Raw genomic sequence first — 24,675 nt, 5'->3', positions numbered from 1 at the left:
AGTTTACAAAACTTCTAAATACCTGACCAGTCAAAAAATAATAATTAAAAAATCCCAAGATATTTACTTATTCTCTCCCTTTCTTCAGGATCAGCATCTGTACCCAACAACAAAACATTAAATGTTAAGAAGTGAAAATTATCTCCCTATAAAGGCAAATGTTAACCATGACTAGTTCAAGCAGAACAGACTTTGTTAAGACAAAGGTTTAAATATGCTAAAGATGCTACCTGATAAACACCACTTTCATCCTCTTGGGGGTCTGTGTTAGGCAAGCTGTGGTGTCGCTCATACCCAGTCCTGCAGACACCATTGGGTTGCCTGGAGAGGTCCAGATGGTGATCGCTGGAAGATGGAGTCATCCCTTGAGTGGATGATGAGTGACTTTTGCGGGAAACCGTTTCCTTCCGATGATGGATCAACTTTCTGGCAATATAATATAAAAACACTTTAAGGTTTCGGTACCATGTTTTAAGACAGCTCCCTCCACTGACTCCAAGATTATAGAAATCTTTGAAACGTTGATAGTTGCCCAGAATTCCTAATGATGTTACCATGAGACTACTATGGCTAATGGGACTACCGTGGCTTTATCTTCTTCCATGGAACTTTAATATGAAGCACTGAGACCCACAGCCCCTTCTCATTTCAATAAAGTATGTAAGTGAATAGTTTCTAGACAGTTTAATGATGAATAAACCTGCTTACAAATCTCTCCTCTTACTCCTGGATGCCCAGCACTTTCTACTTCTTTGCTCTCCTATATTTACACAACATACACCTCATTATACCCCCCAATCCCACAAAGTAATTCAGAATGAGACAGAATGCTTTGGTGCATGATCACCTTAATTTGCATTATATTTACATCTATGGTTGGAAGGAACCCAGGAATAACCTAAAATCTAGTCCCTAATAAAGTAGCCTATGAACTACATTGTGTTCTGAATGTGGAAAACAGGAATGGTCAGGAAGCACCCCAAGCAGATTTACATTGAGAGCAAGGAGTGTCATCTAATTCACCAAATCCATTCAGACCAAACAAATGAGATATGCTATGCATTATAGGGAAGGCCAAGATCACTAACCAGTATCTATCTATCACTCATTTTCAGTATTTTTAATCCATCTTTCTAAAATTTTCAAAGAGGCCAATATGACTTAGAAGGAGATTCCTTACTAACCCAAATGTCACAGACTGGACAAAAAGAAATTTCAGCAGAGTTTGTTCTTGAGTTATAACTCTGGGTTGCTCTTTCCTCAACAACCTGGAGTTCTGGGTTCAGATTGTATCGAAAACAACTGGACGTCCGTGGGTTGTTTACTGCACCAACTGGTTGGGAGCCAGGACACTCACATGCTCCACAAAAAAGCCATAGTTAATGAACTGTGCATTTTTTTTAATTGTGTGAACTGAATCATTGTTTGTACTGGATACTACAAGGAAGAGAGAATAAAGAAAAGTGACAGAGGGGCACAGCTTAAGTTTGGCCCTGAATGGCAACTGCAGGCCCTAAACTAATTTGAATTCAGCTAATGTGTTTTCATTATCCATACCGTCTTGAATAGTCTTGCTTGCTCTACTTACTGGAGGACATCCCTCTGTTCCAAGTTGTATTTTCCTCCATTCTTCATAGCCACATTATGAATGGCCTCAATAGCTCTGTCAATCGACTGCAGAACCACATCTTGCTCCAGCACCTAAGGAATACAACATACTAGGTGTTAAGCACCTTCACTTTCATCTTCCCATCAAAGTTTATAATGGCAGTATGAAATTGACAAATGGAGCCATCTTAGTACTGTTTTCTAGACAGCAAAACCTTTGAAACCTTCTCATTGCTTTAGTACACACACAACCACAGCATACATTTATAACAGAAATCGATTTCCCCTTTCTATTTTTATAGATATTTGACAAAGGATTCTGTAAAAATAAACACAAAAAGTGTGGTTTCTTTAATATACATACACACACACACAAAATAGATTCTGTCTGTGCAAGATTTATTAGCAGAGTAGAAAAACATTTGTTTGAAAGCAGCGGAGGATACATCACAGCTCCACTCACCCATCCTGGGCCCTGGAGTCCCAGCCATTCATTACATGAAGATCAATGGCAAAACTTCAGAGGCGCAAAGCAGCTCTTCAGATCAATTTCATATTCAAATTGCTACAGTGACTCTTCCACCCTCCGCTGCATGTTGTGGCAATTTTAAGTTTCTTTCCTTCTGCTGTCTTTGTTTGCCTATTGGATAGTTGAAGGCTATCCACCCCTCCCATCAAAAAAACCTAGGCCCTTTCTACATCTAAGGGTTATCCCAGGAAAATGGAGCGATCGTCCCTGCCTGCTCCCGGGATCCCCTGTGTGGCATTTGGATGTACAGGAACAATCCCAGGATATAGGGCTGGTGTAGACATGCCCCTAGGCACTAGCACTGAATGTACACACATCCAGGTACCTGAAACACCTATCCCTTTCACAATTTCCCCTCATGCTATCTTTATTTTGTTGCTGAAACAACCCAGATTCTGGCTGGTATCTTTATTGTATTGTACCAACTGTTCCCCAAGAAAACCCTTCGACAAAGATTCTGGTCTAATCTTTTTATGACAAATCGTAGCTCTCAAATTGATCAAAATATTATTTGAACCAGAAATCTAGCATGCTTACATTGGAACAAATGAATTCCAATGATTGCCAGCTCCAGTCTCCTTTGTTAAACTGCAGACATGTCGTCATTGAAGTTCATTGTATCTTCCAGCCATGGCCTACTATGACCCTCAAGATTTGAGTTACTGAGAACGGAAACGCTCAAGCTAATTGTAACATGCTACTGTTAGCGGTAACTAAGAAGAAGAATGAGTGGTGGGAAAATGGGGAAGTATTATGGTGAGGTGAAGCCAAGAAAGAGAAAATCTTGCCACTCAAAAACATGGTTAAATTCATTTATGATCTTCCTGTAAACAAAGGATTCTCCCTTTCAATCCCAGGGCCAAATTCATTTTTGGAAAAATTCTCAGGGGCCATAATCCAGTGGTGGGTGGGGCCAAAAATACAAAAAATACCAGCATATTGATGTTTTAAGCTCTTTCTGCCAGTAACTAAGCCTTGGGAGAGACATTTCAACCTTTTAGAAGGGGGGGTTTAAGACTGCACAAAAGCTGGGAAACCCCCAAACCATCAGTCGGGCAAAAGGGGATGGGGGCATGGCCAACTGTGGAATCCCCACAGGACTGGACTGGAACCGTGAGGGACCAGATTTAACCCCTCAGGACTGCGGTTCCCCACAAACCAGTAAATGTTTAAGGGCGGAATCCTATCCATGTTTAGACAGAGAATTTTCCTACAACTCCCAGCATGCTCAAGCATAGCTACTCTAATTGGCAGTTAGCCAAAAGGGTCCTGATCTGCAGCCAATGGTTGGACTGAAGCCAGGAAGCCCTGTCCTGTCACCCACTCTAGCTACAACAGCACAAGATTGTGCTAGCAGGCCAGCAGCTTCTCCATCATGCACTCTTTCTTTCTCTCTCTCTCTTTTGCTCCACCTCAAGGCCAGTGCAGCAGCAGCACCACCACCATGACCTACCGCTGCCCTGATACAGCAGTTGGGGAAGCTCTCAAAGTTGGAGCAATGATACAAGATTCTTCCAGTGCTAGAAGCCTAATATCCAATTTACACAGCTGAGCCCAGAATATGCCACATGGCCGACCTAGTTTAATAAGAGAGTCGTTTATTGGCATTCACACAGAAGCCTCGAACAGAGCTTAGTGACAACACCAAAGCTGCAACTCTTCAGCAAGCTTGGAATAAATGCTAAAATCTGATGACCACCTTTGATCTTTTCGGGCGTCACTCTCCTGCCCAGCCAAAGAATGCTTGAAACCTTATAAGGACACGTCTCAATTAGCCTTGGGTGGGATTCTTGTATCGTAGCAGAAGGCACCTGCTCCCCAAGGAGCTGGGATCACTGATGCCCTTGCAATGGAATAGAACTTCCAATAAAGCACTGTACATTATGTATGCATTAAAAATTATTATGCCAAAGGTGTAATTTCCTGTGAATGGTACATAATTGTGTTTTTCAAGCATGATAAAGGGAATTAAAACCCTAGGCGTCTGAAATTTAGCTTCTGTGCTACTGTTACCTGGTCTTTTAGATCAAGGTGAAGTTTTAACATTTTCAAATCATAGTGTTATCTTATAACAAACACAAGATCAAGAGAAGATGGAGAAGAAGGAAGAGAGATTCTGAATCACATTAGAACAACACTGTGTGTTCATTAAAATATCAAACCCAACTCCTCTAAGGCAAGCTACCTTGTTGTTTTCATACTACTTTGTGAGGAAGACCTCTCAGCATCCCCTACGGAAGGAACAGCCTTCCTCAACCTGGTGCCCTCCAGATGTGTTTTTGTTGTTATTGTTATATTATTATTATTAGTAGTAGTAGTAGTAGTAGCAGCAGCAGTATTTATGTTTCTATGCCGCCCCGCAGCCTAAACTCAATGGGCGGTTTACAAAAGATTAAAACATTAAAAATTGATATGCAAAATTTAAAAAACAAATTTATATATAAAAAGACAGCATACAAAGAGACAACATACATCTAAAAACAACTTTGGGCTACCAGCCAAACCTAAAAATAGATTTGGGATCGATTAAAAACTCAATATATGATGCTAAATACCTGGGAAAAGAGGAAAGTCTTGACCTGGTGCCAAAAAGATAACAAAAGTTGGTGCTATGCGGGCCTTGTTGGGGAGATCATTGGGGGGTCACCACTGAAAAGGTCCTCTTTCTCGTTGCTGTCCTACCTTTTTGTCTTCCTTAAGGAATCCAAGGTGGCATGCATAATCTTCCTCCTCTCCATTTCATTATCTCATAATATAACCCCCAGCATCAGATTTAGAGAGATCCTGTGTGGTTAAAAATCTAAGCAGGAACTAATTGAATCCCATTTGCAGGGAATGTCCAGCCAGCAAAGCAATCATTTCCATTCAGAGTGGGATGGAACCAAATGACACATGGTCCAATCTCCCACCCAAATTGTAGGATCTGCCATCCCCTCCTCCCAATTCATTCATGCAATTAAGACCATTAGCATGGTGTATTAGCAGTGGGTAGAGAGCACATAAATACATATGACTCTAGTATTCATTGGGTGTGAGGAAGAGACACTCTCTTCTATGACAACAGTAGCCAACCAGTAAGTGTTCCTTCTCATATTTGGAAGCAGTTATCTTAGGAAAACTATATGTGGATGTTTTTTTTTAAAAAAAAGTTTAATTAAAATAGCATTTCTCACCTGAGTCAATGCTTCTTGTGCTACTATGAACTACTCTTTTAGTCTATAATGAGATGCTTCTCCTGCTCCAAGAACACCAGTATCAAACTGTGCAAACCTCTCAACAGAACAAGGCACGTGTGTTTTATTTCTTTGACAGCAACTCACTGATGTCAGCTAAAAGTGAACAATTAAGACATTCAGAGCATCTGTGTCCAGTCTAATCTCATCTGGGTTTCCTTTCGCCCTCCCCATCTCCCTTAATCCTGTGAGTCAGTCACTACATAATTTCCCTTTTAATACATAATGAAAGATTCTCCGCGCATAAGATGTGCTTTTCTCATGTTTATAGTGCAATGCTATGCCACTCACATGCTCACAGGGCCTTCGAAACCACAAAGATCACATTAACGTGTAATGGTAAAGTACTCCCCCTTCTCTCACAAATTAAGTAATTTATACAGCATTTAAAATACATAAAAATCAAATGTAAGTTATCGACATTCACAAAAATACCACTGCTACACCATTAGAAGCAACAAGTTAGGTCTCAAAGCTTCCACCATCTTAAAAAAAAGCATGCAGGTCTTAAAGCATTGGGACTACTGCAAAGGTGGCACTTAGTAAATATAGAAATCTTAAACAAATCTATACTTTCTGGTACAGAAAAAGATGCAGGTTAAGTTAGAACCTCTGACCAAAAGGATTCCTGAGTCATTGGAGGTCTAGGTTCACCAGGATTCATATTAATAAATGAGAAAAAGTCCAACCAGTTTTCCACAAATGTGTCTGATATTATTTCTCCTCTTGCTAACCTGCTATGTTGAGTCAACTTATCATTTAAAGCTAGTTTCCAAATCTTATTAAACCAGCGTTGATGGTCAAGAGGTCTGTCGCTTTTCCAGAATTGGGCAATTTCCCATCTGGCTGCAACCAGCAAGTGGGTGACCAAGTCTTTGGGAATAATGTTTATATTGCCATTCCTAAAAATAGAAAGTAGAGCCAGTGCTGGATCAGTTTCTACTTCAACATGAATAATGTTTGTAATGGTTTGGAAAACCCTTGACTAAAAAGTTTTGACCTGTTGACATTCCCACCAAAGATGAATATAAGTGCCAGGAACTGAGCAACGGCGCCAAACAGAGTGGGGATATATTACCACTAATATGGTGATATACCACCTGTGAGTGATTTTCAGAGTGAGCTCTTTAATTTTTGCCAATATTGTTTTATATGGTGTTGATTGCCATAAGCTTTGCCATTCACCTTCAGTGAAACTGGTGTTCAGATCATGTTCCCAAATAATTTTTAACCCTCCCTTATCTGGGCATTGACAATTCAACATCATGTGATATATATTAGAAGCTCCCCCTTTAACCTTTCTAGAATAAATCAGGCTAGCTTTCTCAAATATAGTAAGCGAGCGTGGAATGTTATGGAATTGATATAGAGTATTTGCAGAAGAGACTATTTGCATGCCAGGTACAAGAGAGTGGGCTCAGTTTTGCCTCTAATTGTTGCATTGATATGATTTTTCCTTGTATAAAGAGATCATGAATATGGAAAAAACCTTTTTCTTCCCAAACTGCAAATTATCTATACTTAAATTGATTTCTGAATTGGGGGTGGTCTAAAATCGGGGTTAGGGGGGAAGGGGATGGTGCAAACCATTTTGCTCACTTTGCCCATACCTTTAAATTTGCTTTCAAAATGGGTTTTTAATTGTTTTTTCAGTGTTGGAAGGAATGGGATCGCCCTGATCGTAGGGATGCAGGGGGCGCTTTCAATTGACACCCACGGGATTGCTGTCTCGTTTCTAATTATTTTGAGTAGTTGCCTCAATTGAAAAGCATCAGGGCACAGCCTAAGATTTGGGAGGCATTTTGATCACGCTGCTTCTCCTGCACATAGCAGGAGATAACAGCAAGTTCCATCCCAAAAATAATTCAGATTTACTGGGGTCTTTTTTTTTTTTTTTGGCACGCAAGAAAGGCTAGAAGGGGCAGGAGGCGTGCAGGATGCAGATATCGTGAATAGGACACGTGAAAATCCATGAGTGCCCAGTAATAAGCATGCAATAAAACGCTCACCTGATGACACCCAAGGTCCAGGTGGACTAGAAGGAGGAGAACAGCTAATTTCTCAGCAAAGGCAATGGAGTGGAACCTGCTTTCCATCTCTCCCTCGGCTGCAGCCTGCTGGAATGGCTGCTGCCATGTGACAGTTGAGGGAGGGAAATTGCAAACCATTATGCCTGGATTGGTGTTGAAACCATAGTCTGATTCAACAGGGCTGTTCTTAGGTATGTACTTAGGCAGGTGTTTGCACAACAAACACCTATGATTTCTAAGATTATTTAACTGCCCTTACACATCTACTAGGAAAGCAACATTCCATGAAAGCAACTCTAGAAAATAGTAGTTTCCTGTAGATACTTCAACAGTACAATTTCCTTGCTCCCACCAAAACAACCACCAAAGAAACCTGGAGGGAGAATATTGAGGTTTTCGCACAAGGGATGGAATTCGTGAATGTGGGCAGAGAGACGGAAATACACATGGAAGGTTAAAGCATCAAGGGATACAGAGCATGCCTCAAGCGGAAGAAGTCTAAGCATTTCGCATTTCATATACGTATTACATAAGTCAAAGAGAGACTGGTTGAAATAGTTCACCCCACTGTAGGCATAATATGGGGCAGTGATTTGACCCCTGAGCCATGTTGTTTCAGACCAAGCGTGCATCTAGTCCAGCATTCAGTTCACAGAATGGCCAATGAGCTGCCAGTGGGAAGCCCACAAATAGGAAATGGCATTCATGTAGTCACTGCTTTGTGTAGACTAGACTTTCGGATGTGTTGGACTAAAACTCCCAGCATCCCCCAGCTAGGAGATGCTGGGAGATGTAGTCCAACACATATGGAGACACCAGGTTGGGAGAGGTTAATGCAGACTCCTAAAGAGGCCTGAATCACCATCACACACTGATTGTGCAAAGGTGCCTTCTTTACAGTCTAGCAGAGGCAAAGTTATAGAACTGAATCAAAACACAGAGGTTTCTAATTTCTCTGCTAGTAACGTGAGCAGGCAGGACATTTAGTCACGGATTTCCAGGGGCCTCCACACTTTTCCTTCACTGGACAGAGTCCGCAAATAATACAAGTAAGAAGTTTAAAGCTCCACCCCACTCGCTTGTGTCTGTGATTTAGACCAACACAGAGAAGAAACTGCTCATTTCTAAACTGCTCAAAGGACAGATTATTTTCACACCTCCTTTTTTAAAAAAATAAATAAACAAACTCAGTTACAGAACATATATGCAAGTGTTCAAACGGCTTGCCAGAATTTTTACAAAGGAGCTGTCTTTGCCCTTTCCCTATAAAATTTCTCTTTCCATCTGCAGTCATTGCTCAGAAAGATCCTGACCGTAGCCGATTCAAGCTTTTGTACTGCTCAGAAAAACAGATGACGGCAGCCACGATCCTTTTCTATACCCCATCCCCCCACCACTTTTCTCTTTTCCATTTTCTCCCTCCCTTCGATACACTTACACACACACATCACTCCTGCAGAGTACTTCTCTAAGTGTCATTCTAGCCAACACCATGGTTGTTTAAATGCCAGTCACATAGGAGAACTTGTTCAGCAGTCTAGAATAATCATACCTTTCAGAAAACCGTTCTTCTAGACAAATGGGATCTTATAGGGGTGCGCTGACAACACCAAAGATGGACTGCAGGCATGCGCTGTATGTGCAATTTACATATTTAAGGCAATGGGCCTATTACAGCTATGACAAGCCCCTGAAAAATGTGCTTTTCAAACCAAGCTTTTCTTTTCCTTTGGGAAGGTTAGATTAAGCGCCATAATATTCTACTCCTTCCTTGTCTCTCCCAATTTAGGGGAAAGCAACGCAGACTTAAAACAGTTTCATTCCAAAGGTCACATGCTGAATTAGAAGCAAGACACTTTCTACATTCAGGTTAAGAATTTGGTTCACTTGCAGTAGCTCATGTACCACATGCAAGTGTCAAGAATAGTTTGACTCCTCTTACTGTGCTTGCTGATGGAGACAAACAGTACACACCAGGATGTTGTGCATGGGTTTTTTGCCACTGTGGTCCTATGCAGACGTGATGCTTAACGATAGTTAATGGTTTTCGGTCTTAAGCCTAGTTAAAATCAGAGGTGAGCTCGAAGTTCTTTAGGGAAGAATGCAGCTCGACAGCAGGAAGCATAGGTTAGGGTGACCATATGGAAAGGAGGACCAGGCTCCTATGACTAACAGTTGCATAGAAAAGAGAATTTCAGCACACAGCACCTGGTGAAATTCCCTCTTCATCACATAAGTTAAAGCTGCAGGAGACCTGCCCTATTTTGTATCTGGTCACTCTAGTACAGCCTCAACAGCTTTAACTGTTGTGATGAAGAGGGAATTTGACCAGGTGCTGCATGCATACAAATGACACCTGCTGAAATTCCCTTCTCTATACAACTGTTAAAGATACTGGAGCCTGGTCCTCCTTTCCATATGGCCACCCTAGGTTACATGAAACACCCACACATGCTTTTTTTGGCATGGTCCTGACAACAGCAGAAATCATGCTTGCCACTGGGTACCACTTTCTTACCCAAAAGATGCCAGAGCGAGGGCAGCATCAGACCACATGGAGAGGTAACGAAGTTACCTGAATTACAGTTTGCTACTGCAGAGTTAATGCTTCATCATGTTTAATGCCCACCTGCCCTAAATCATGTATTCCCATCTAGTTTAGGCATTCCGAGACAGCACTAAATCATGGTTAGGAAACAAAACCTTTAAGTGTCATGCTGTCCCAGGGCCAGGGTTATTGCATAGATTGTTGAGACAAAAAGGACAGTTCAAGCTGCTGAATTCATCTATGAAGCCAAATAGATGACCATATAACCGCATGGGAAAAGGTTGGCGCGGACCTGCTTGTACACCTAGAGAACCGGCAACCATGTCCATGGTTGTAGCTGCACTTTTTGTTGTAGCCATAATCTCAGTAGCTAGTGCAGGTTCCCCGTGTTTCAACCTACTTCACACTAACTTTTGTCCATGTGATCACATGTACTGGGAAGACGATTCTGTGGAAGAATGTAGTGTAAGTCAACCTTAAAAGTCTGATATGCTGCCTACATTATGTACATGGTTTCTAAAAATTTATTTCAACAGAGAAGATTTATTTATTTAACTGCATTTTTAAACAGCCCAATAGCTGAAGTTCTCAGGGCGGTTCACAAAAATTAAAACCATGAAAACCATTCAGAATATAAAACAAACAACAGTATAAAAACATAGTACAAAATACAATATAAAAGCACAACCAGGATAAAACCAAGCAGCAATGCAGAAATTAATACAGATTTAAAATACAAATTTAAAACAGCAAAGTTAAAAATTAAATTGATAAACTGTTAAAATACTGAGGGGGGAAAAAAGGTCTTCACCTGGTGTCTATAAGAGTATAATGTAGTTGCCAGGCAAACCTCTCTAGGGAGCTCATTCCACAGCCAGGGTGCCACAGCAGAGAAGACTGTCCTCCTGGTGGCCACCTGCCTCACTTCCTTTGGCAGGGCCTCATGCAGAAGGACCCTGAGGATGATCTTACAGTCCAGGCAGGTACATATGGGAGGAGGTGTTCCTTCAGGTAACCTGACCCTAAGTCTGTTAGGCTTTTGAATGTTAATACCAACACTTCGAATCCAGCCCGAACCTGGACTGGCAGCCAGTGAAGCTGGAAAAGGACTGCCATGATGTGGTCTCGTTAGCCAGTCCCTGTTGGCAAACGTGCTCCCCTGTTGTATACTAGCTGAAGTTTCTGGACTATTTTCAAAGGCAGCCCCACGTATAACACAATGCAGTAATCCAGACGAGAGGTTATCAGAGCAGGCTATCTCTGTCCAGATAAGGGTGCAGCTGGTATATCAGCCTAAGCTGATAAAAGGTGCTCCTTGCTACTGAGTTCACCTGTGCCTCGAGTGACAGTTCTGGATCCAAGAGCACCCCCAAACTACGAACCTGATCCTTTAGGGGGAGTGTAACCCCCTCCAGAACAGGGTGAACATCACCTAGCCAGACAGACAAACCACCCGCTAACAGTACCTCGGTCTTGTCTGGATTGAGTCTCAGTTTATTGACCCTCATCCAGTCCATTACCGTGCTCAGGCACTGATTCAGAACAGCCACTGCCTTACCTGGGTTTGATGAAAAGGAGAGGTAGAGCTGGATTCAAACAAAACAAGCTGTTACTCAGAGACCAGAAGTGGCCACAACATTCTCCTCCCTTAGACAAGCCAGATTGCTCTAAGTGACGAACTTCTTTCCAATTTAAAATTAATTATACACAAGTCATGGTACAGGGTTAGTATTTTACTCTTAAATCAAAAGATACCCACGGAAGCTACAGAAGGCACGATATACAAATCCCCCCTTCCATTTGTGGCTTGAATAATTCTAAAGCAGGGATGGGTAACTTTCAGGCAGTCCAGGGCTATTTTCACTCCCATGGTGTGCCAGAGAGAAAACCTGATGATTTGCTGCCAAAATTTAGCAGCAAACTGCTACAGAGTGCTAAATGGGTCGAATTTAGCTTGAGAACAACACTATTGTGGGGGGAAACAAACTTTTCCTAACCTTTGCAGCAATTCCTTCCCTCCTTCCCAAACAAACCTGGCTATCAAGCTTTAGGTTCACTATTAATAGCTTAAGTCTAAAAAACAGAAGAATAGAACTCAACCTAGTCAGGATTACTGTATCTATGTTCTTTTCCTTATCTGAAAAATACATTCATTCCAATAAAATATAGGTGAAGAAGAGTGGAAGCAGCCCTAATCACTGCTGAACAAGCTGGCGACACAAAGTACATGGTGTTAGATAAAAAGTGACATCTGAACAGATCACGTTTCCAGTAAGTTGGGTTAAAAACACCCAAAATTGCTTTGGATGGCTTCCTGGTGCCTTGATATGGGGGGACTCATGCTGCTTCCAGCTTATTGGATGTGTGGATTCATAGCACCTCAGTCAGGCAGACATTTTACACTGCTGTTGACTACCACGGATAGTAAACAAAGGAAATGTAGAAAGCTGTTTCAGAAAGGCTTGCATTACAATAAATATTTCCTAGCAGGGGACATCCTGATTTATAGTGAGGTGATTTTCCTGTGACAGCCTAGACAAAAACAAGCAGACCTGTTCTGCCAAGAGCAAACTTAAAAGACTGTAAAATCAGATTTTAACTGAGAATTCAATTTCCAGCAGAATGTACATATCTTATTTGGACTGGTTCATTAAGCTGAGGCTCTGAGAAATGACTAAGATTATAGGTATTCCAGTACGAAAATTTGGTTACATCTACTATACAAACATTCATTTCATCTTACAGGAAGCCTCCCAGGAAACTTATATTAAAAAAAAAAAAAAAACTAGTATCTTCCACTTACGAAAAGCTTAATGTAAATGGCAGGGTAATACACACTTTCAACTTCCTGCCATCATGAAAGCATGGAGAAGAGTAAAGTCAGCAAGTTCTGCTCATTGTATGTGTGTGCCTGTGTATGTGTTTTATAATGGAATTTATTCAAACCAGAAGTAAATTAAGAGGAGGTTGGACTAGATGACCTCAAAGGAAACTTCCAACTTGATAATTTCCTGTTATGGGAAGACAACTACATCTTCATCTGCTCCCAACCCCCACAAAAAAACCCCATTATATGTCAAATCAGTGAATGGATAATTACTACACAGGAAAGTGTATGTTATTATCCCTTTCTTTGAAGGTGGGGGTGGAAAGACAGTTACATTCCTTCTGATTTGCAGATACAAGGCAGAGAGCACTACTTCCCAGATGCCCTGTATTAGCTATAAGTTCTGAAGCACTCATAGCTCTAAAGGGAGTTCCTGTACTGACTTGACAGGAAAGGAAAAGTGAGGAAGAATAAACTGACCTCGCTCCCTTGTGCAGAAGGCTCCGCTGGCTGCTTGATCAATAGCCAACATCAGCAAGTTGTTATTAAAGGAAAGCTGCCAGCAGTTGCAGGGCCCTCCTGTCAACAGCTGAGATGGCCAGGTGCAAAGGGGGAGAGAAGGCCAGGGCTGGAGATGAAGGAATCAATGAAGCCACAGTGGGGAAGCTGTGGACTTAGAACCCGTGCCTCCCTCATGACGGAGGGGGACACACACACACCAAAATATAGCTTTCAGGTAGAAGCTACATAAGCAAAGCCGTGTGTATTTTAATAAAGCCACTAATGAGGGGAAGGCACTTCTCTTATGCGCAGGGGACAAACTTGGAAGAAAGCGCCACTAGTTACGTTTTTTTTCTTCCTGGACAGATGTGAGAAAAATCGTACAAAGAGAACAGTAAACTAGAGACACAAATCCCAAGGATCTTTTAAACAGCAATCGGAAGAGAACCCAAGGGCTTGACAGAGCAGCCTGCACTTCTTCCTACAAAGCTGTCATTGTGAAATTTAAAAGGCATCAGCACAAACTTTAAAGAAACCTTGAGATGTTCTCTGAATACATTTTGTATTCTGATCTAGAGGACAAGGCTCTCCCTGCTGCTACAGGACCTGCTTATATTAAATAAGGCTATATTCACAGGGCTGCTTTCCTGAAATGAGGTCAGTTCTGGACCATCACTGCTCAACAGAAATATCTACACAAATTCTTCTTGCAAATATATTCAAAATGATCCCCACTACAGCTCATTATGATGTGAATCTTGGGTCACAGAAGGGGACAACAAAAAAAGCCACTTCCTGGTGGGTGGATGGGATGTTGTGGAACTTGTATATGGCAAAAGATATCTGGCGATTTATAGGAAGAAGGCTTGCCAATATATTCTTCTTGGAAATATATTAAAAATGATGCCCACTACAGCTCATTAGCATGTGAATCTTGGATCACAAGGTGACAACAAAAAATAATAATTCATTTTTTATTTACTCAATTTCTATGTCACCCAATATCCAAAGTTCTCTGGTCAATTTAGTATCATTTGGAATGGAGCATGACTTTTTTTCCTTATGGATAGGGTTTTGTTAATATACAGAGGCTAGAACCTAATCTAGCATTTCCCAAAACACTCAGATTATCCTGTGCCCAGCATAAGAACCTAACAACCACCCTGCTGGTTCAGACCAAAGGTGTGGCTAGTCCAATCTTCTGTTCCCACAGTGGTCAAACAGTTGCTTCTGGAAAGCCCACAAGCAAGACATGAACACAATAGCATCCTCCCATTTGTGTTTCCCAGCAAGTGAGATTGAGAGGCATACTGTGCCTGAGATACTGGAGGCAATATTTGGTATTGTGACCAGTAGCCATTGATAACTTTATCATCACATGCAAAGATTCGGCCTAAGTTATACATGGAGGGGGGAGAGCTGTAGCTCAACAGCACAGCTGATGTGTTGCATGCAGAAGGTCCCAGATTCAGACCCTGGTATCTCCACATAAGGCTGGGGAAGATTCTTATTTGAAAGCTCATGGTCAGCCAGTACAGGCATCACTGAGCTACACAATGGTCTGACTCACTGCAAGGCAGCTTCCTATCTTTTTTGATAGTCTTTCAACATAGATCCACACACCAATACACTGCAGAAGCCCCTCTGCAACTGAAGGGAGTGCTGGACATCTGTCACATGTATCACCTATTAAAGAGATCTACAGCCACAACTATCACTTGGGACTCACATCAGGGCTGAACGTTTTAGCACAAGAAGAAGCCCTGTGCAACACGGAGCCATTTCCCAATCAGAAACAAATGCAACAGTAAACCTTGTTGCAGTAGTTTGGGCAGCACTTTGGGATAGCTTTATTGTACCATTGTGTTTATATCACTGTGTTTGTAATTAGAGATAAACAGCACCATAATCCTTAGAAACAGCGCAAGCAGCTAGGTTAAGCAGCTAATGTTTGCAAGGATTTTCCGAGATGAACATCAAAGGAAAGACCTTGGGAGATTGGAATGCGTGTAGCGGGAGAAGAAGTGAGTTTGTTCTCTCTCTCTCTCTCTCTCTCTCTCTCTCTGTGTGTATGAGATAATCTTCATTTCTTGATTTTTGAAACACATACATAAGCCCTCAAATTTAAAGAAGCAGTGATCAGACACAGGAACTAGCTGAAGTAATTCAGGTTTGCAACGGAAGTGCTTCATTTCATTAACTGGGCTAAACTGGCTCATCTGTGGTTTTTTTTGTGTTTTTAAAGATTGAAAAGTAGCTTCCTCCCCATCCATTTTCCTTATTACGTTATTGATTTCTACCGTCCACCTTCCTTAACCCCATGGTTCTCAAATGGCTGCATATCCTCCCTCTGCAGTTAGTCCTATTCTTTGCAAAGACCGGATGCAGCAAATGTGTGATCTGCCTGCATCGGTCCTTTACCAACATGCTTGAAAATTAATTCAACCCCAGTTGTGAACAGAGGCCCCTGTGCACTGAGAAAAGCTTTAGGCATTCTTTTCCCTTTTTGCAGACTGTGGCAAACATTTTTCCGGTGAAAGTTGAATGGGAAGATGCTACGTCTGGTAAATATAGGCCACGTAAGGGTTTGCCCCTGGAAATGTGAATGGCAATGAGGCCGTTTAGAGAGGTACCTAGTGGAAGGCAGCATGTTTCCCGTTTCAATAGTAGCATCGGGAAGGGATGCTCCCTTAGGTGAATCCTGGAGGGATGGTGAGTTGCAATTCCCTTCCAACAACTTGCTGCTTCGAATCAACTGAAGCCAATTGCTCTGTAGGTTTATGTGGGAACGGAAGTTAGAGAAATGGAAATCAGGTGTAGTGTCGCGGCTAATGGTCATCTCGTCTGCCATGTACCCATTAGACAGCTTCAGTTAACCCATTCTCTCTATTGTTCTCCTCTCTCCCATCAATAGTAAGCGATTATAATGCTAATCTGCTTTACAAGGCTGTTGTAAGGATTGTAAGATCATGTACATGAAGAGCTTTGAAAGCATAGAGCTACAGAAATCCTAAGTATTTGTATTATTGAGGTATCCTGTGTTAGTGACACCCATCTCAAATCAGTTGCAGTGGCTACCTATTTGTTTCTAAGCTCACTCTAAAATGCTGATTTTAACCTTTGAAGCAGGGGTTGGCAACTTGTAGTAAGGGCTTGGTGTTAAGGCAGGATGATCAGCATCAATATTATACAGTCTTATACACAAATTCCAAGAAAGCAAACTCCAACTGTATTTTCCTTTCGACCACGCTAGATATGTGCTCTAGCTTCAAAAAGCACACCTTTTCTTTCCATTTCAACCCAAAGAGCTTTCCCCAGCACTACCAATAGGCTCATTCATGTTCTATCAAATGAGCCATGTCAACATTTCACTTGCCCACATTTAACGAATAATAACACTAGCAGAAGTAAAATGGCCGAAACTGTTTCACACACTCCGCAATGGAGGACACAGCCTCCAAATAAAAAGGCAGCACATTCAGCACAACAGAACAAGGGTGGTTTCACAAAAGACCAGGAGGTCATTGCACCTGAGTTCTAGTAACCAATGTTTCGCCTGCTCTTTTGAGGTTCGATTCACACAAAGAAGTAGTTAACTTGGAATGAAAAGGGATCTCTCTCCAGACCGCTGCTTACTAGTCACACAATGTCATTTTGCTAACAACAGCATGGCTATTTATGATAAGGCTGCCATCACTTGTCATAAAAAATAATGGCAGTGAAAGCTGAACATCAATGCTGACATTAAATTAAAAGGTTCCAGTTTTTAAAAACCTATTTTTAAATCCCTGAGTCTGGGGCAGAGATAAACCTCATTACTTTAGAACAGCACTTTGATGATCAGCAATGCTTTCTTGAGAAAAAAAGCGATCTAGACTAATATCTTTGATTCTACACAGCTCAGGAAAACTTCCCGGCTTATCCATTTGGTAGCTTACTAACCTTTATATCCACTAAGCCTAGAAATGACAGGGCTATGGAATAATGTCTTCCAAATGCTGTGGAAACATGCACTGGTCCTTAAGACTGGACACAAACGTCTTGACTACTGTAATGTGCTCTATGTGAAGCTGCCCTTATGCATGGTCCAGAAGCTGCAGCTACTGCAGAATGCAGTAGCGAGATTGTTATCTGTTGTGCCTAGCAGCTATCATATACTGTAGCATGATTGTTGAAAGAACAGTACTGGTTGCCAGTTTGCTACAGGGACAGTTTTAGTATTAACCTATAAATTCCTAAACAACTTGGGACTGGGATACCTTGGGACTGGGATACCTGGATAAATGCTTTTCCCCATACAGATCTAGCCAACTGATGCAATCATCATCAGAGACCATCCTGGTTGTGCCACACATCCTGCAGATGCCCATCTGGCAACAATCAGGAAGAGGGTCTTTTCTGTGGTGGCACCCACACACTGGCGTATCCCTCACCCAGAAATAAAACATAGTTCTTCATTTAGGAAAGAGAAGTTAAATGCTCCAGTAGTATAAGATGGTGGATATCTGGCGTGGCAATAGTATGGGTGAAAAGGATCTTGGAGTTGTAGTCAATCACAAGCTGTATATGTGCCAGCACTGCGATGTAGCTGCAAAAAAGGCAAATGCAATTTTAAGTTGCCTCAATAGAAGTGTACTTCTATTGAGAAGTAACACTTCTCAATACACTTTCTAATAGAAGTGTAAATCACAGGAAGCAACAGTTCTACTATTTTGTGCTGCTCAGAGCTCACCTTGACTACCGTGTCCAAATCTAGACATCACACTTTAAGAAGGATTCAGATAAATTGAAAGCAATTCAGAGAAGAGCAATGAAAATGATCAGGGGACTAGAAACTTAAGTCCAATGAGGAAAGATTGAAGGACTTGGTAAGCATAGCTTTGAGGTGAGAAGTATGAAGGGGAATAGGATAGCACTTTTCAGGTACTGAAAAGAGGGCTGCAACCTTTTCGCTATCATCCAAAACTGTAGGACACAAAACAATGGGCTTAAGTTACAGGAAGGCAGATTTCAGTTGAACATCAAGGAAAACTTCCTAACTGTCAGAGCAGGCAAACCATGGAACCTAGGGAGGTGGTAGGCTCTCTGTCTGGATAGCCATCTGTCATGATTGTTTTAAACTGGATTCCTGCATTAAGCAGGGGGTTGGATTTGGTGGTCTATGGTCCCTTCCAAATCTATGATTCTATAGGATTTGCTTGCCTTTTAGATGCACCCTTTTAAAATAAATCCCCAGTAAAATATATAATCCTTTGCAGTACTAAACTATTATGCACTCATGGAATACACAAATGGTATTACTTTACAAGCCATAATGGGATGGCAGGGAGGGGGAGCAGGGAGGGAGGGAGAGAAAAGAGATGAGAGCATTTGCCAGTCAAGAGAAAGACAGACTGCCCTGGTTGCACTAATGTGGGATTTCTGACTACATATATTTTTCCTGTTCTGCAAACTGAAGCAACCGAGTTCAAAATGATCTGGGACTGAGGGGAAACTGCTCGGGGCAACACCAGTTCCCAGTGGTGCCTTATACAGAAGTGGCTGCTGAAGTTATATAGCAATTTGGGACTACCTGGAAGTGCAGACACCCCGAGATGGAGAACCAGAGCTCTAACAAATCCACACACTCAAGCCGATCCAGCAATGCTACTATGCTCTAAAGACAGAAATGGAAGTGTTGTGTATGTACGTATACACACACACACTCACACAGCCCCATACAAGAATTGTTTGCATTGGAACAAGAAGACAACAGTCGAAAGAAAAACAAGCAAACCCAGTATGACTAGAGACAATACAGTAGCTCCCCCACCCAAGAGCTGGACGTGATATCAAACATGCATCGTTGCTCCTGGTGTGCACCCAGCCATCCCAGTGTCGTCTCTGGTAAACATTTTTATAGTGCTTCGAAACCCCGAAACCCTGTTTTTACAGTGAGAGAAAAATGAGTGTGCCTGTGTCATATCACTGGCAGCTCTCTCTAAAGAACCATTAAACAGGTACACCCAAGTCTAAAGCAAAAGCAAAAAACAACAACCAGGCACTTGGCAACAGCATCTAGGGAAAACAATAACAACATTTGTCATCAGTGGTGTTTACGTCTCCTCTCAGCCTTACAATGAAGTACTCCAATTTTATTTTAGCAGCAATATAATGAATTAGAAGAGGAACACTGTATTGATTATTACTGCTTTAGGGAAGAATCTTGTTTGTTACCAGTAGGACCAATTCCTTTCCCTCTTAGCAATACACGAAGATTTACTTTATTTGTCTGTGAGCAAGAGTCACCGAGAATCAAAAGATGTTTAACACGGGGTCATGCAAGAGGCTGCACTTTCTTACTGCAGTACAATAAGCTAGAGCGAAAGAGGTTTTCATTGGCACTGACATGCTTCACAAACACACAACCTGTTGATACACAAGAAAGGGAAGCCTGTGGATTCGGTATAGAAATGTGTTAGGATCAATGAGGCTCCAAATTGGCGGCTTGGCATTTGCAACCATTTATTCAAAATGCATCCAGTGGAAAAGCAAATTGCACAACTGCAATTGAAGAAAGGATGCTATCTAAGCCTCTCTGGAATCATGATTAAATACATGTATTTACATTTTTAGTATCTTGCATAAAATGGATCCTAACAACCTGGTGACTACAGAATTTAGGTTACTGCTGACTACACAATGTTTCAGTCTCTCTGATGTCCAGAGACTAAGGGTTTTATGAGATGACTTTGTGATGCTATGGTTGTGCACTGGGGCTATTTTGTATTTCATTTTCAAAACCCTTTCAGGAATTTATCATTTTACTAGTTCCCAGATTTGACAGCTCAGTAGCTGAATACATAATCTTCGCTAGGGATGGAATGAAGCTTAAATCCTTCACTGGGTTATTAAAAATTCTGTTTATTTTTCATTTACACTGAAATTCTACCAGAAGATAAAAGATGAAATTTTATAACAGAAAGAGAGCCCTACTAACAACGTTAACCATCAGAGTCGGGTGTTTCCACAGATTTCAAATACTTGTCATGTACCATCTCCCATCAGCAAGGAATAGCCAATGACAAATAACTGCATTTCCAAAACTGTTTTCTACTTATCAATGCTCTTTAAAAAAAGAAAATAGGGCCTAGCTTTCTGACCAAACCTTTTATGTTACTCCCACCATTCCATTTCTTACCAAGCTGTGTTTAGCAGTTGCATCCTCCACCAAATCTTTACAGGGCCCCTTTCCTCCTTCTTCCAAAGATAAACAAGTCAATACCATCATTTTTTAAGATACTGCTCTTGTGAGCACAGCCTTTCTCCAACTTAACCTGCACAGAGGTTACTTAAGTAGATGCAATAATTAAGTATACTGCCAATACCCTCCATAGAGCCCAGGAATCTGGCATAGGTTTCAGCACTGCTTTCAGCACAAGCCACATCTCAACTCTAGTGCTTAAGTACAACAAGGTGCTCAGAAACTACTTATCTGTACACATGCACACTCCACGTAGACACATTTTCCTTTTAGTTTGGGACCAAAATTGCAGGTAAGAAAATACAATTCAAATGAACTTGCCGAATGTCCTTGTTATTGCCAAACATCCTTCTTCGCCAGTGCATGCAAACTTGCATATGTACACGTTTACCCAATGAAGCCGAAAACGTGCAATGCACACAGTATATTATGCACTGTCCTCGACCAGCCTTTCTCAACCTGGTGCCCTCTGGATGTGTTTGATTACAACTCCCATCCTGCCCAGCCAACACAGAGTTGGCCCACAAGGAGTACGTTAACATGAGGTGAGAATGTTTTAGGACTGGACCGTATTTCCACTAAGGCTATAGATTGGCCAATTTAAGCTACCCTCATGAGTCGCTTGACTAAGTTTGGAGGTTAAGAAGGCATTTGCATTTATCCAGAGTTCCCTCACTTTGCAAACTGCAGAAGGGCAACTTCTCTTAACTCAATAATGGCCCACAAAGGCGGAGTTTCCCAGTAACTAAGTCTATCTAGCCAGCAATATTTGCCCTGACTGGAAGCTGCTTTCCTAAGCCTCAGGTAGAGGGCTTTTCTCCCTAAGCCCAGAGACCAGGAATCCTTGCACGAGTGATGCTAGGGACCACGTACCCTGCCATGGAGCAAGAAATGAGAAGCTAAGTACAACAGTAGGCATTGAAGGGAACTCAAATAACTCCTAACAAATGTAGATGGTAACTATGCAAGCCATGGAAGTGCTAGTGATCACATGCTTAAAAGCATCTTCGGAGTCTCACGCCTCAAGAGAGGGCATAGAACAGTGCCCTAAAATTGTGTTGGACTACAAATCCCAGTATCCCCTAGCCAGTCCTGCTCAGAATTGCAGTCCAACATACCTGGAGGGCACCAGGTTGGGCAAGGCTGACGTAAATATGGCATTGCCTGCATACTTTTTAAGAAAGGAGAGCTACTGCTTGAAGCATCTTTGAGGTACCACTGCATGTGGCTTTGATGACCAATGGCAAAATCTTATTTCCAGAGAGGCTTTGAGAGTTGTGATAGGGACAACACCAGAGCAGGAGTTGCAGGGATTCCTCAAGCCAGGCTGGGAAGCAGCAGGATCTCCTCTCAATCATCCCAGAGTACAGGACACGGAATAATGGGCTCAAGTTACAGGAAGCCAGATTCCGGCTGGACATCAGGAAAAACTTCATGACTGTTAGAGTAGTATGACAATGGAACCAATTACCTAGGGAGGTTGTGGGCTCTCCCACGCTAGAGGCATTCAAGAGGCAGCTAGACAGCCATCTGTCAGGGATGCTTTAAGGTGGATTCCTACACTGAGCAGGGGGTTGGACTCAATGGCCTTATAGGCCCCTTCCAACTCTACTATTCTATGGTTCTTTGACCCAAAGTATTCTCCTGTAGCAAAAGAGATAGGTATGCTCATCTCACATCAGCCATGGCTTCCAAGTAGCCAAGTCTGTATGGCTACTTGGAAGCAAGTAGGGAAAATACAGAAGGCTGGCTCCGCCCCTGCCACCAGATTGGCTGGATGTCTCAAGGGGCGGGATAACAGCTATAAATGTAACTTTTCAAATGGGCATTGTGTGATAGATCCTATGAACAGAATCAGGGGGACACTACATCTCAGTGTCTCCTTGGGGCACCCCTATTTCTCACATCATGGGAGCTTCTTTTCTAGTATAGCTTATTTATCTTTGCTGCAAGGTAACGTGCCAGTAAATGTTAATCATTACATTTAGCACCAATGGCAACTGCATTTCTCTTCCGTGCTTTACATTCCAACTGAGCATGTTATGGATTTGCACACATTAATTCACAAACTCATAAGGGAATAGAAGCATTATTGAATTTTTGTTTTTAAAAAAAAGGAAAAAGGAAGCTTAAATGACTTGCTTGTCATAATTCAAAAAACCTTTAGAAGAGCTAGAATTTAAGATTAAATATGTTCACACTTACCTTATCAAATATAAATGGAGTACTCTAACATTAACTTCACCAGTGAAACAACTATACTTCTGAATGGTTTGCTTTGCCTCTGCAGCCTCAACTCCGCGAGCAGGATTACACTGGATCAGTTTCAGTTGGTGAGTACCGAGGACGTGGACAAGCTGCTTGGAAGAGTGAGGAAGACGACTTGCCCTCTCGATCCCTGTCCTTCTTGGTTGGTCGCCCAGGGAGGAGATGCGGTTAGATTACAACTACAATGTATTATTAATACATCTCTCAGGGAGGGGAGTTTTCCATCATGTTTAAAAGAAGCGGTGGTACGGCCACTTCTAAAAAAGCCCTCCCTGGACCCTCTGGATCTTAATAACTATCGACCAGTATCAAATCTTCCATTTCTGGGCAAGGTGATCGAGAGGGCGGTTGCTCACCAACTCCAAGCAGTTTTGGATGACACAGATTTTCTAGACCCATTTCAAACTGGCTTTAGAGCAGGATACGGAGTTGAGACCACCATGGTCGCCTTAGCGGATGATCTACGCCTGAGTATTGACAGGGGGAGTGTGTCCCTGCTGGTACTCTTGGACCTCTCAGCGGCTTTTGATACCATTGACCATGGTATCCTTCTGGATCGCCTGAGAGGATTGGGAATTGGAGGCACTGTCCTTCGGTGGTTCCGGTCCTACCTCTCGGGCAGGCTCCAGATGGTGATGCTTGGGGATAGCTGCTCCTCAAAAAAGGAGCTGCTGTGCGGTGTACCGCAAGGTGCCATCCTTTCCCCAATGCTATTTAATATTTACATGAAACCGCTGGGAGAGATCATCCGGAGGCATGGGGCGGGGTGCTATCAGTATGCTGATGACACCCAAATATATTTCTCTATGCCTTCAATAACAGCGTCAGCTAAGGATAGTGTGTCTCCTCTGAATGAATGCTTGGAGGCGGTAATGGGCTGGATGAGGAAAAACAAACTGAAGCTGAATCCAGACAAGACGGAGGTGCTCGCTGTCAAAGGCCACAACCTAGGTTTGGAGGTGTGCCAACCGGTTCTGGATGGGGTTACACTCCCCCTGAAAGACTGTGTTCGCAGCTTGGGGGTGCTTCTGGATCCGTCGCTCCAAATGACAGCCCAGATAGATGCGACGGCCAGGAGGGCCTACTATCAGCTTCGGCTGATACGCCAGCTGCGCCCCTTCCTAGAGTTGGAAGACCTAAAGACGGTAGTGCACGCACTGGTAACTTCGAGGCTTGACTTCTGTAATGCGCTCTACATGGGGATACCTCTGTGCCTAGTTCGGAAACTTCAATTAGTCCAAAATATCGCAGCCAGGCTGGTCACTGGTACACCTAGGGGTGACCACATTACACCAGTTTTAAAATCTCTTCACTGGCTGCCGATTAGTTTCTGGGCGAAGTACAAAGTTTTGGTTATTACCTTTAAAGCCCTACATGGTTTGAGTCCAGGCTACCTGCAGGATCGCCTTCTCCCGTACAATCCGCCCCGCACACTCAGGTCCTCTGGGAAGAATCCACTTCAGCTAGCAAAAACTAGATTAACAACTGTTACCCAGAGGACCTTCTCTTCTGCTGCTCCCAGACTGTGGAATGGCCTGCCGGAGGAGATTCGTCAACTTGACAGTCTTTTAGAATTTAAAAAAGCAATAAAGACTGATCTATTCCGGCAGGCCTATCCAGTGAAATTTTAGAATGTTTTCAGGATGTTTTAATCATGTATGGTATGTTTTAATTTGTTTTAATGTGTATTTTATCTCATGTTTTTATACTGTTTGTTTTACACTTTGAATTGTTTAAGTTTTTGTGAACCGCCCAGGGAGCTTCGGCTATTGGGCGGTATAAAAATGCAATAAATAATAATAATAATAATAATAATAATAATAATAATAATAATAATAAATGATGCTCTTTGCTTTATCACCAATGCCAAGTGGAAAGTAGCAGTAAT

The 24,675-nt window shown here is 42.2% G+C and overlaps 1 protein-coding gene across 1 annotated transcript in view; it reads right to left on the bottom strand.

Annotated features, from left to right (window-relative positions):
• NCKIPSD (NCK interacting protein with SH3 domain) overlaps positions 1 to 24,675 on the bottom strand; it is a 112,808-nt gene that overhangs the window by 69,230 nt on the left and 18,903 nt on the right. Inside the window, exons 2-3 of the mRNA XM_063121358.1 lie at positions 1,589 to 1,701; positions 231 to 426 (exon numbers count right to left, since the gene is read on the bottom strand). Of these exons, the coding sequence (XP_062977428.1) occupies positions 231 to 426; positions 1,589 to 1,701 (309 nt within the window). The remainder of the gene's footprint in view (positions 1 to 230; positions 427 to 1,588; positions 1,702 to 24,675) is intronic.

The sequence above is a fragment of the Elgaria multicarinata genome, chromosome 3 (assembly GCF_023053635.1).
Source record: "Elgaria multicarinata webbii isolate HBS135686 ecotype San Diego chromosome 3, rElgMul1.1.pri, whole genome shotgun sequence".
In the NCBI taxonomy this organism is placed as follows: domain Eukaryota; kingdom Metazoa; phylum Chordata; class Lepidosauria; order Squamata; family Anguidae; genus Elgaria; species Elgaria multicarinata.
This window is presented reverse-complemented; position numbering and strand designations above follow the sequence as displayed.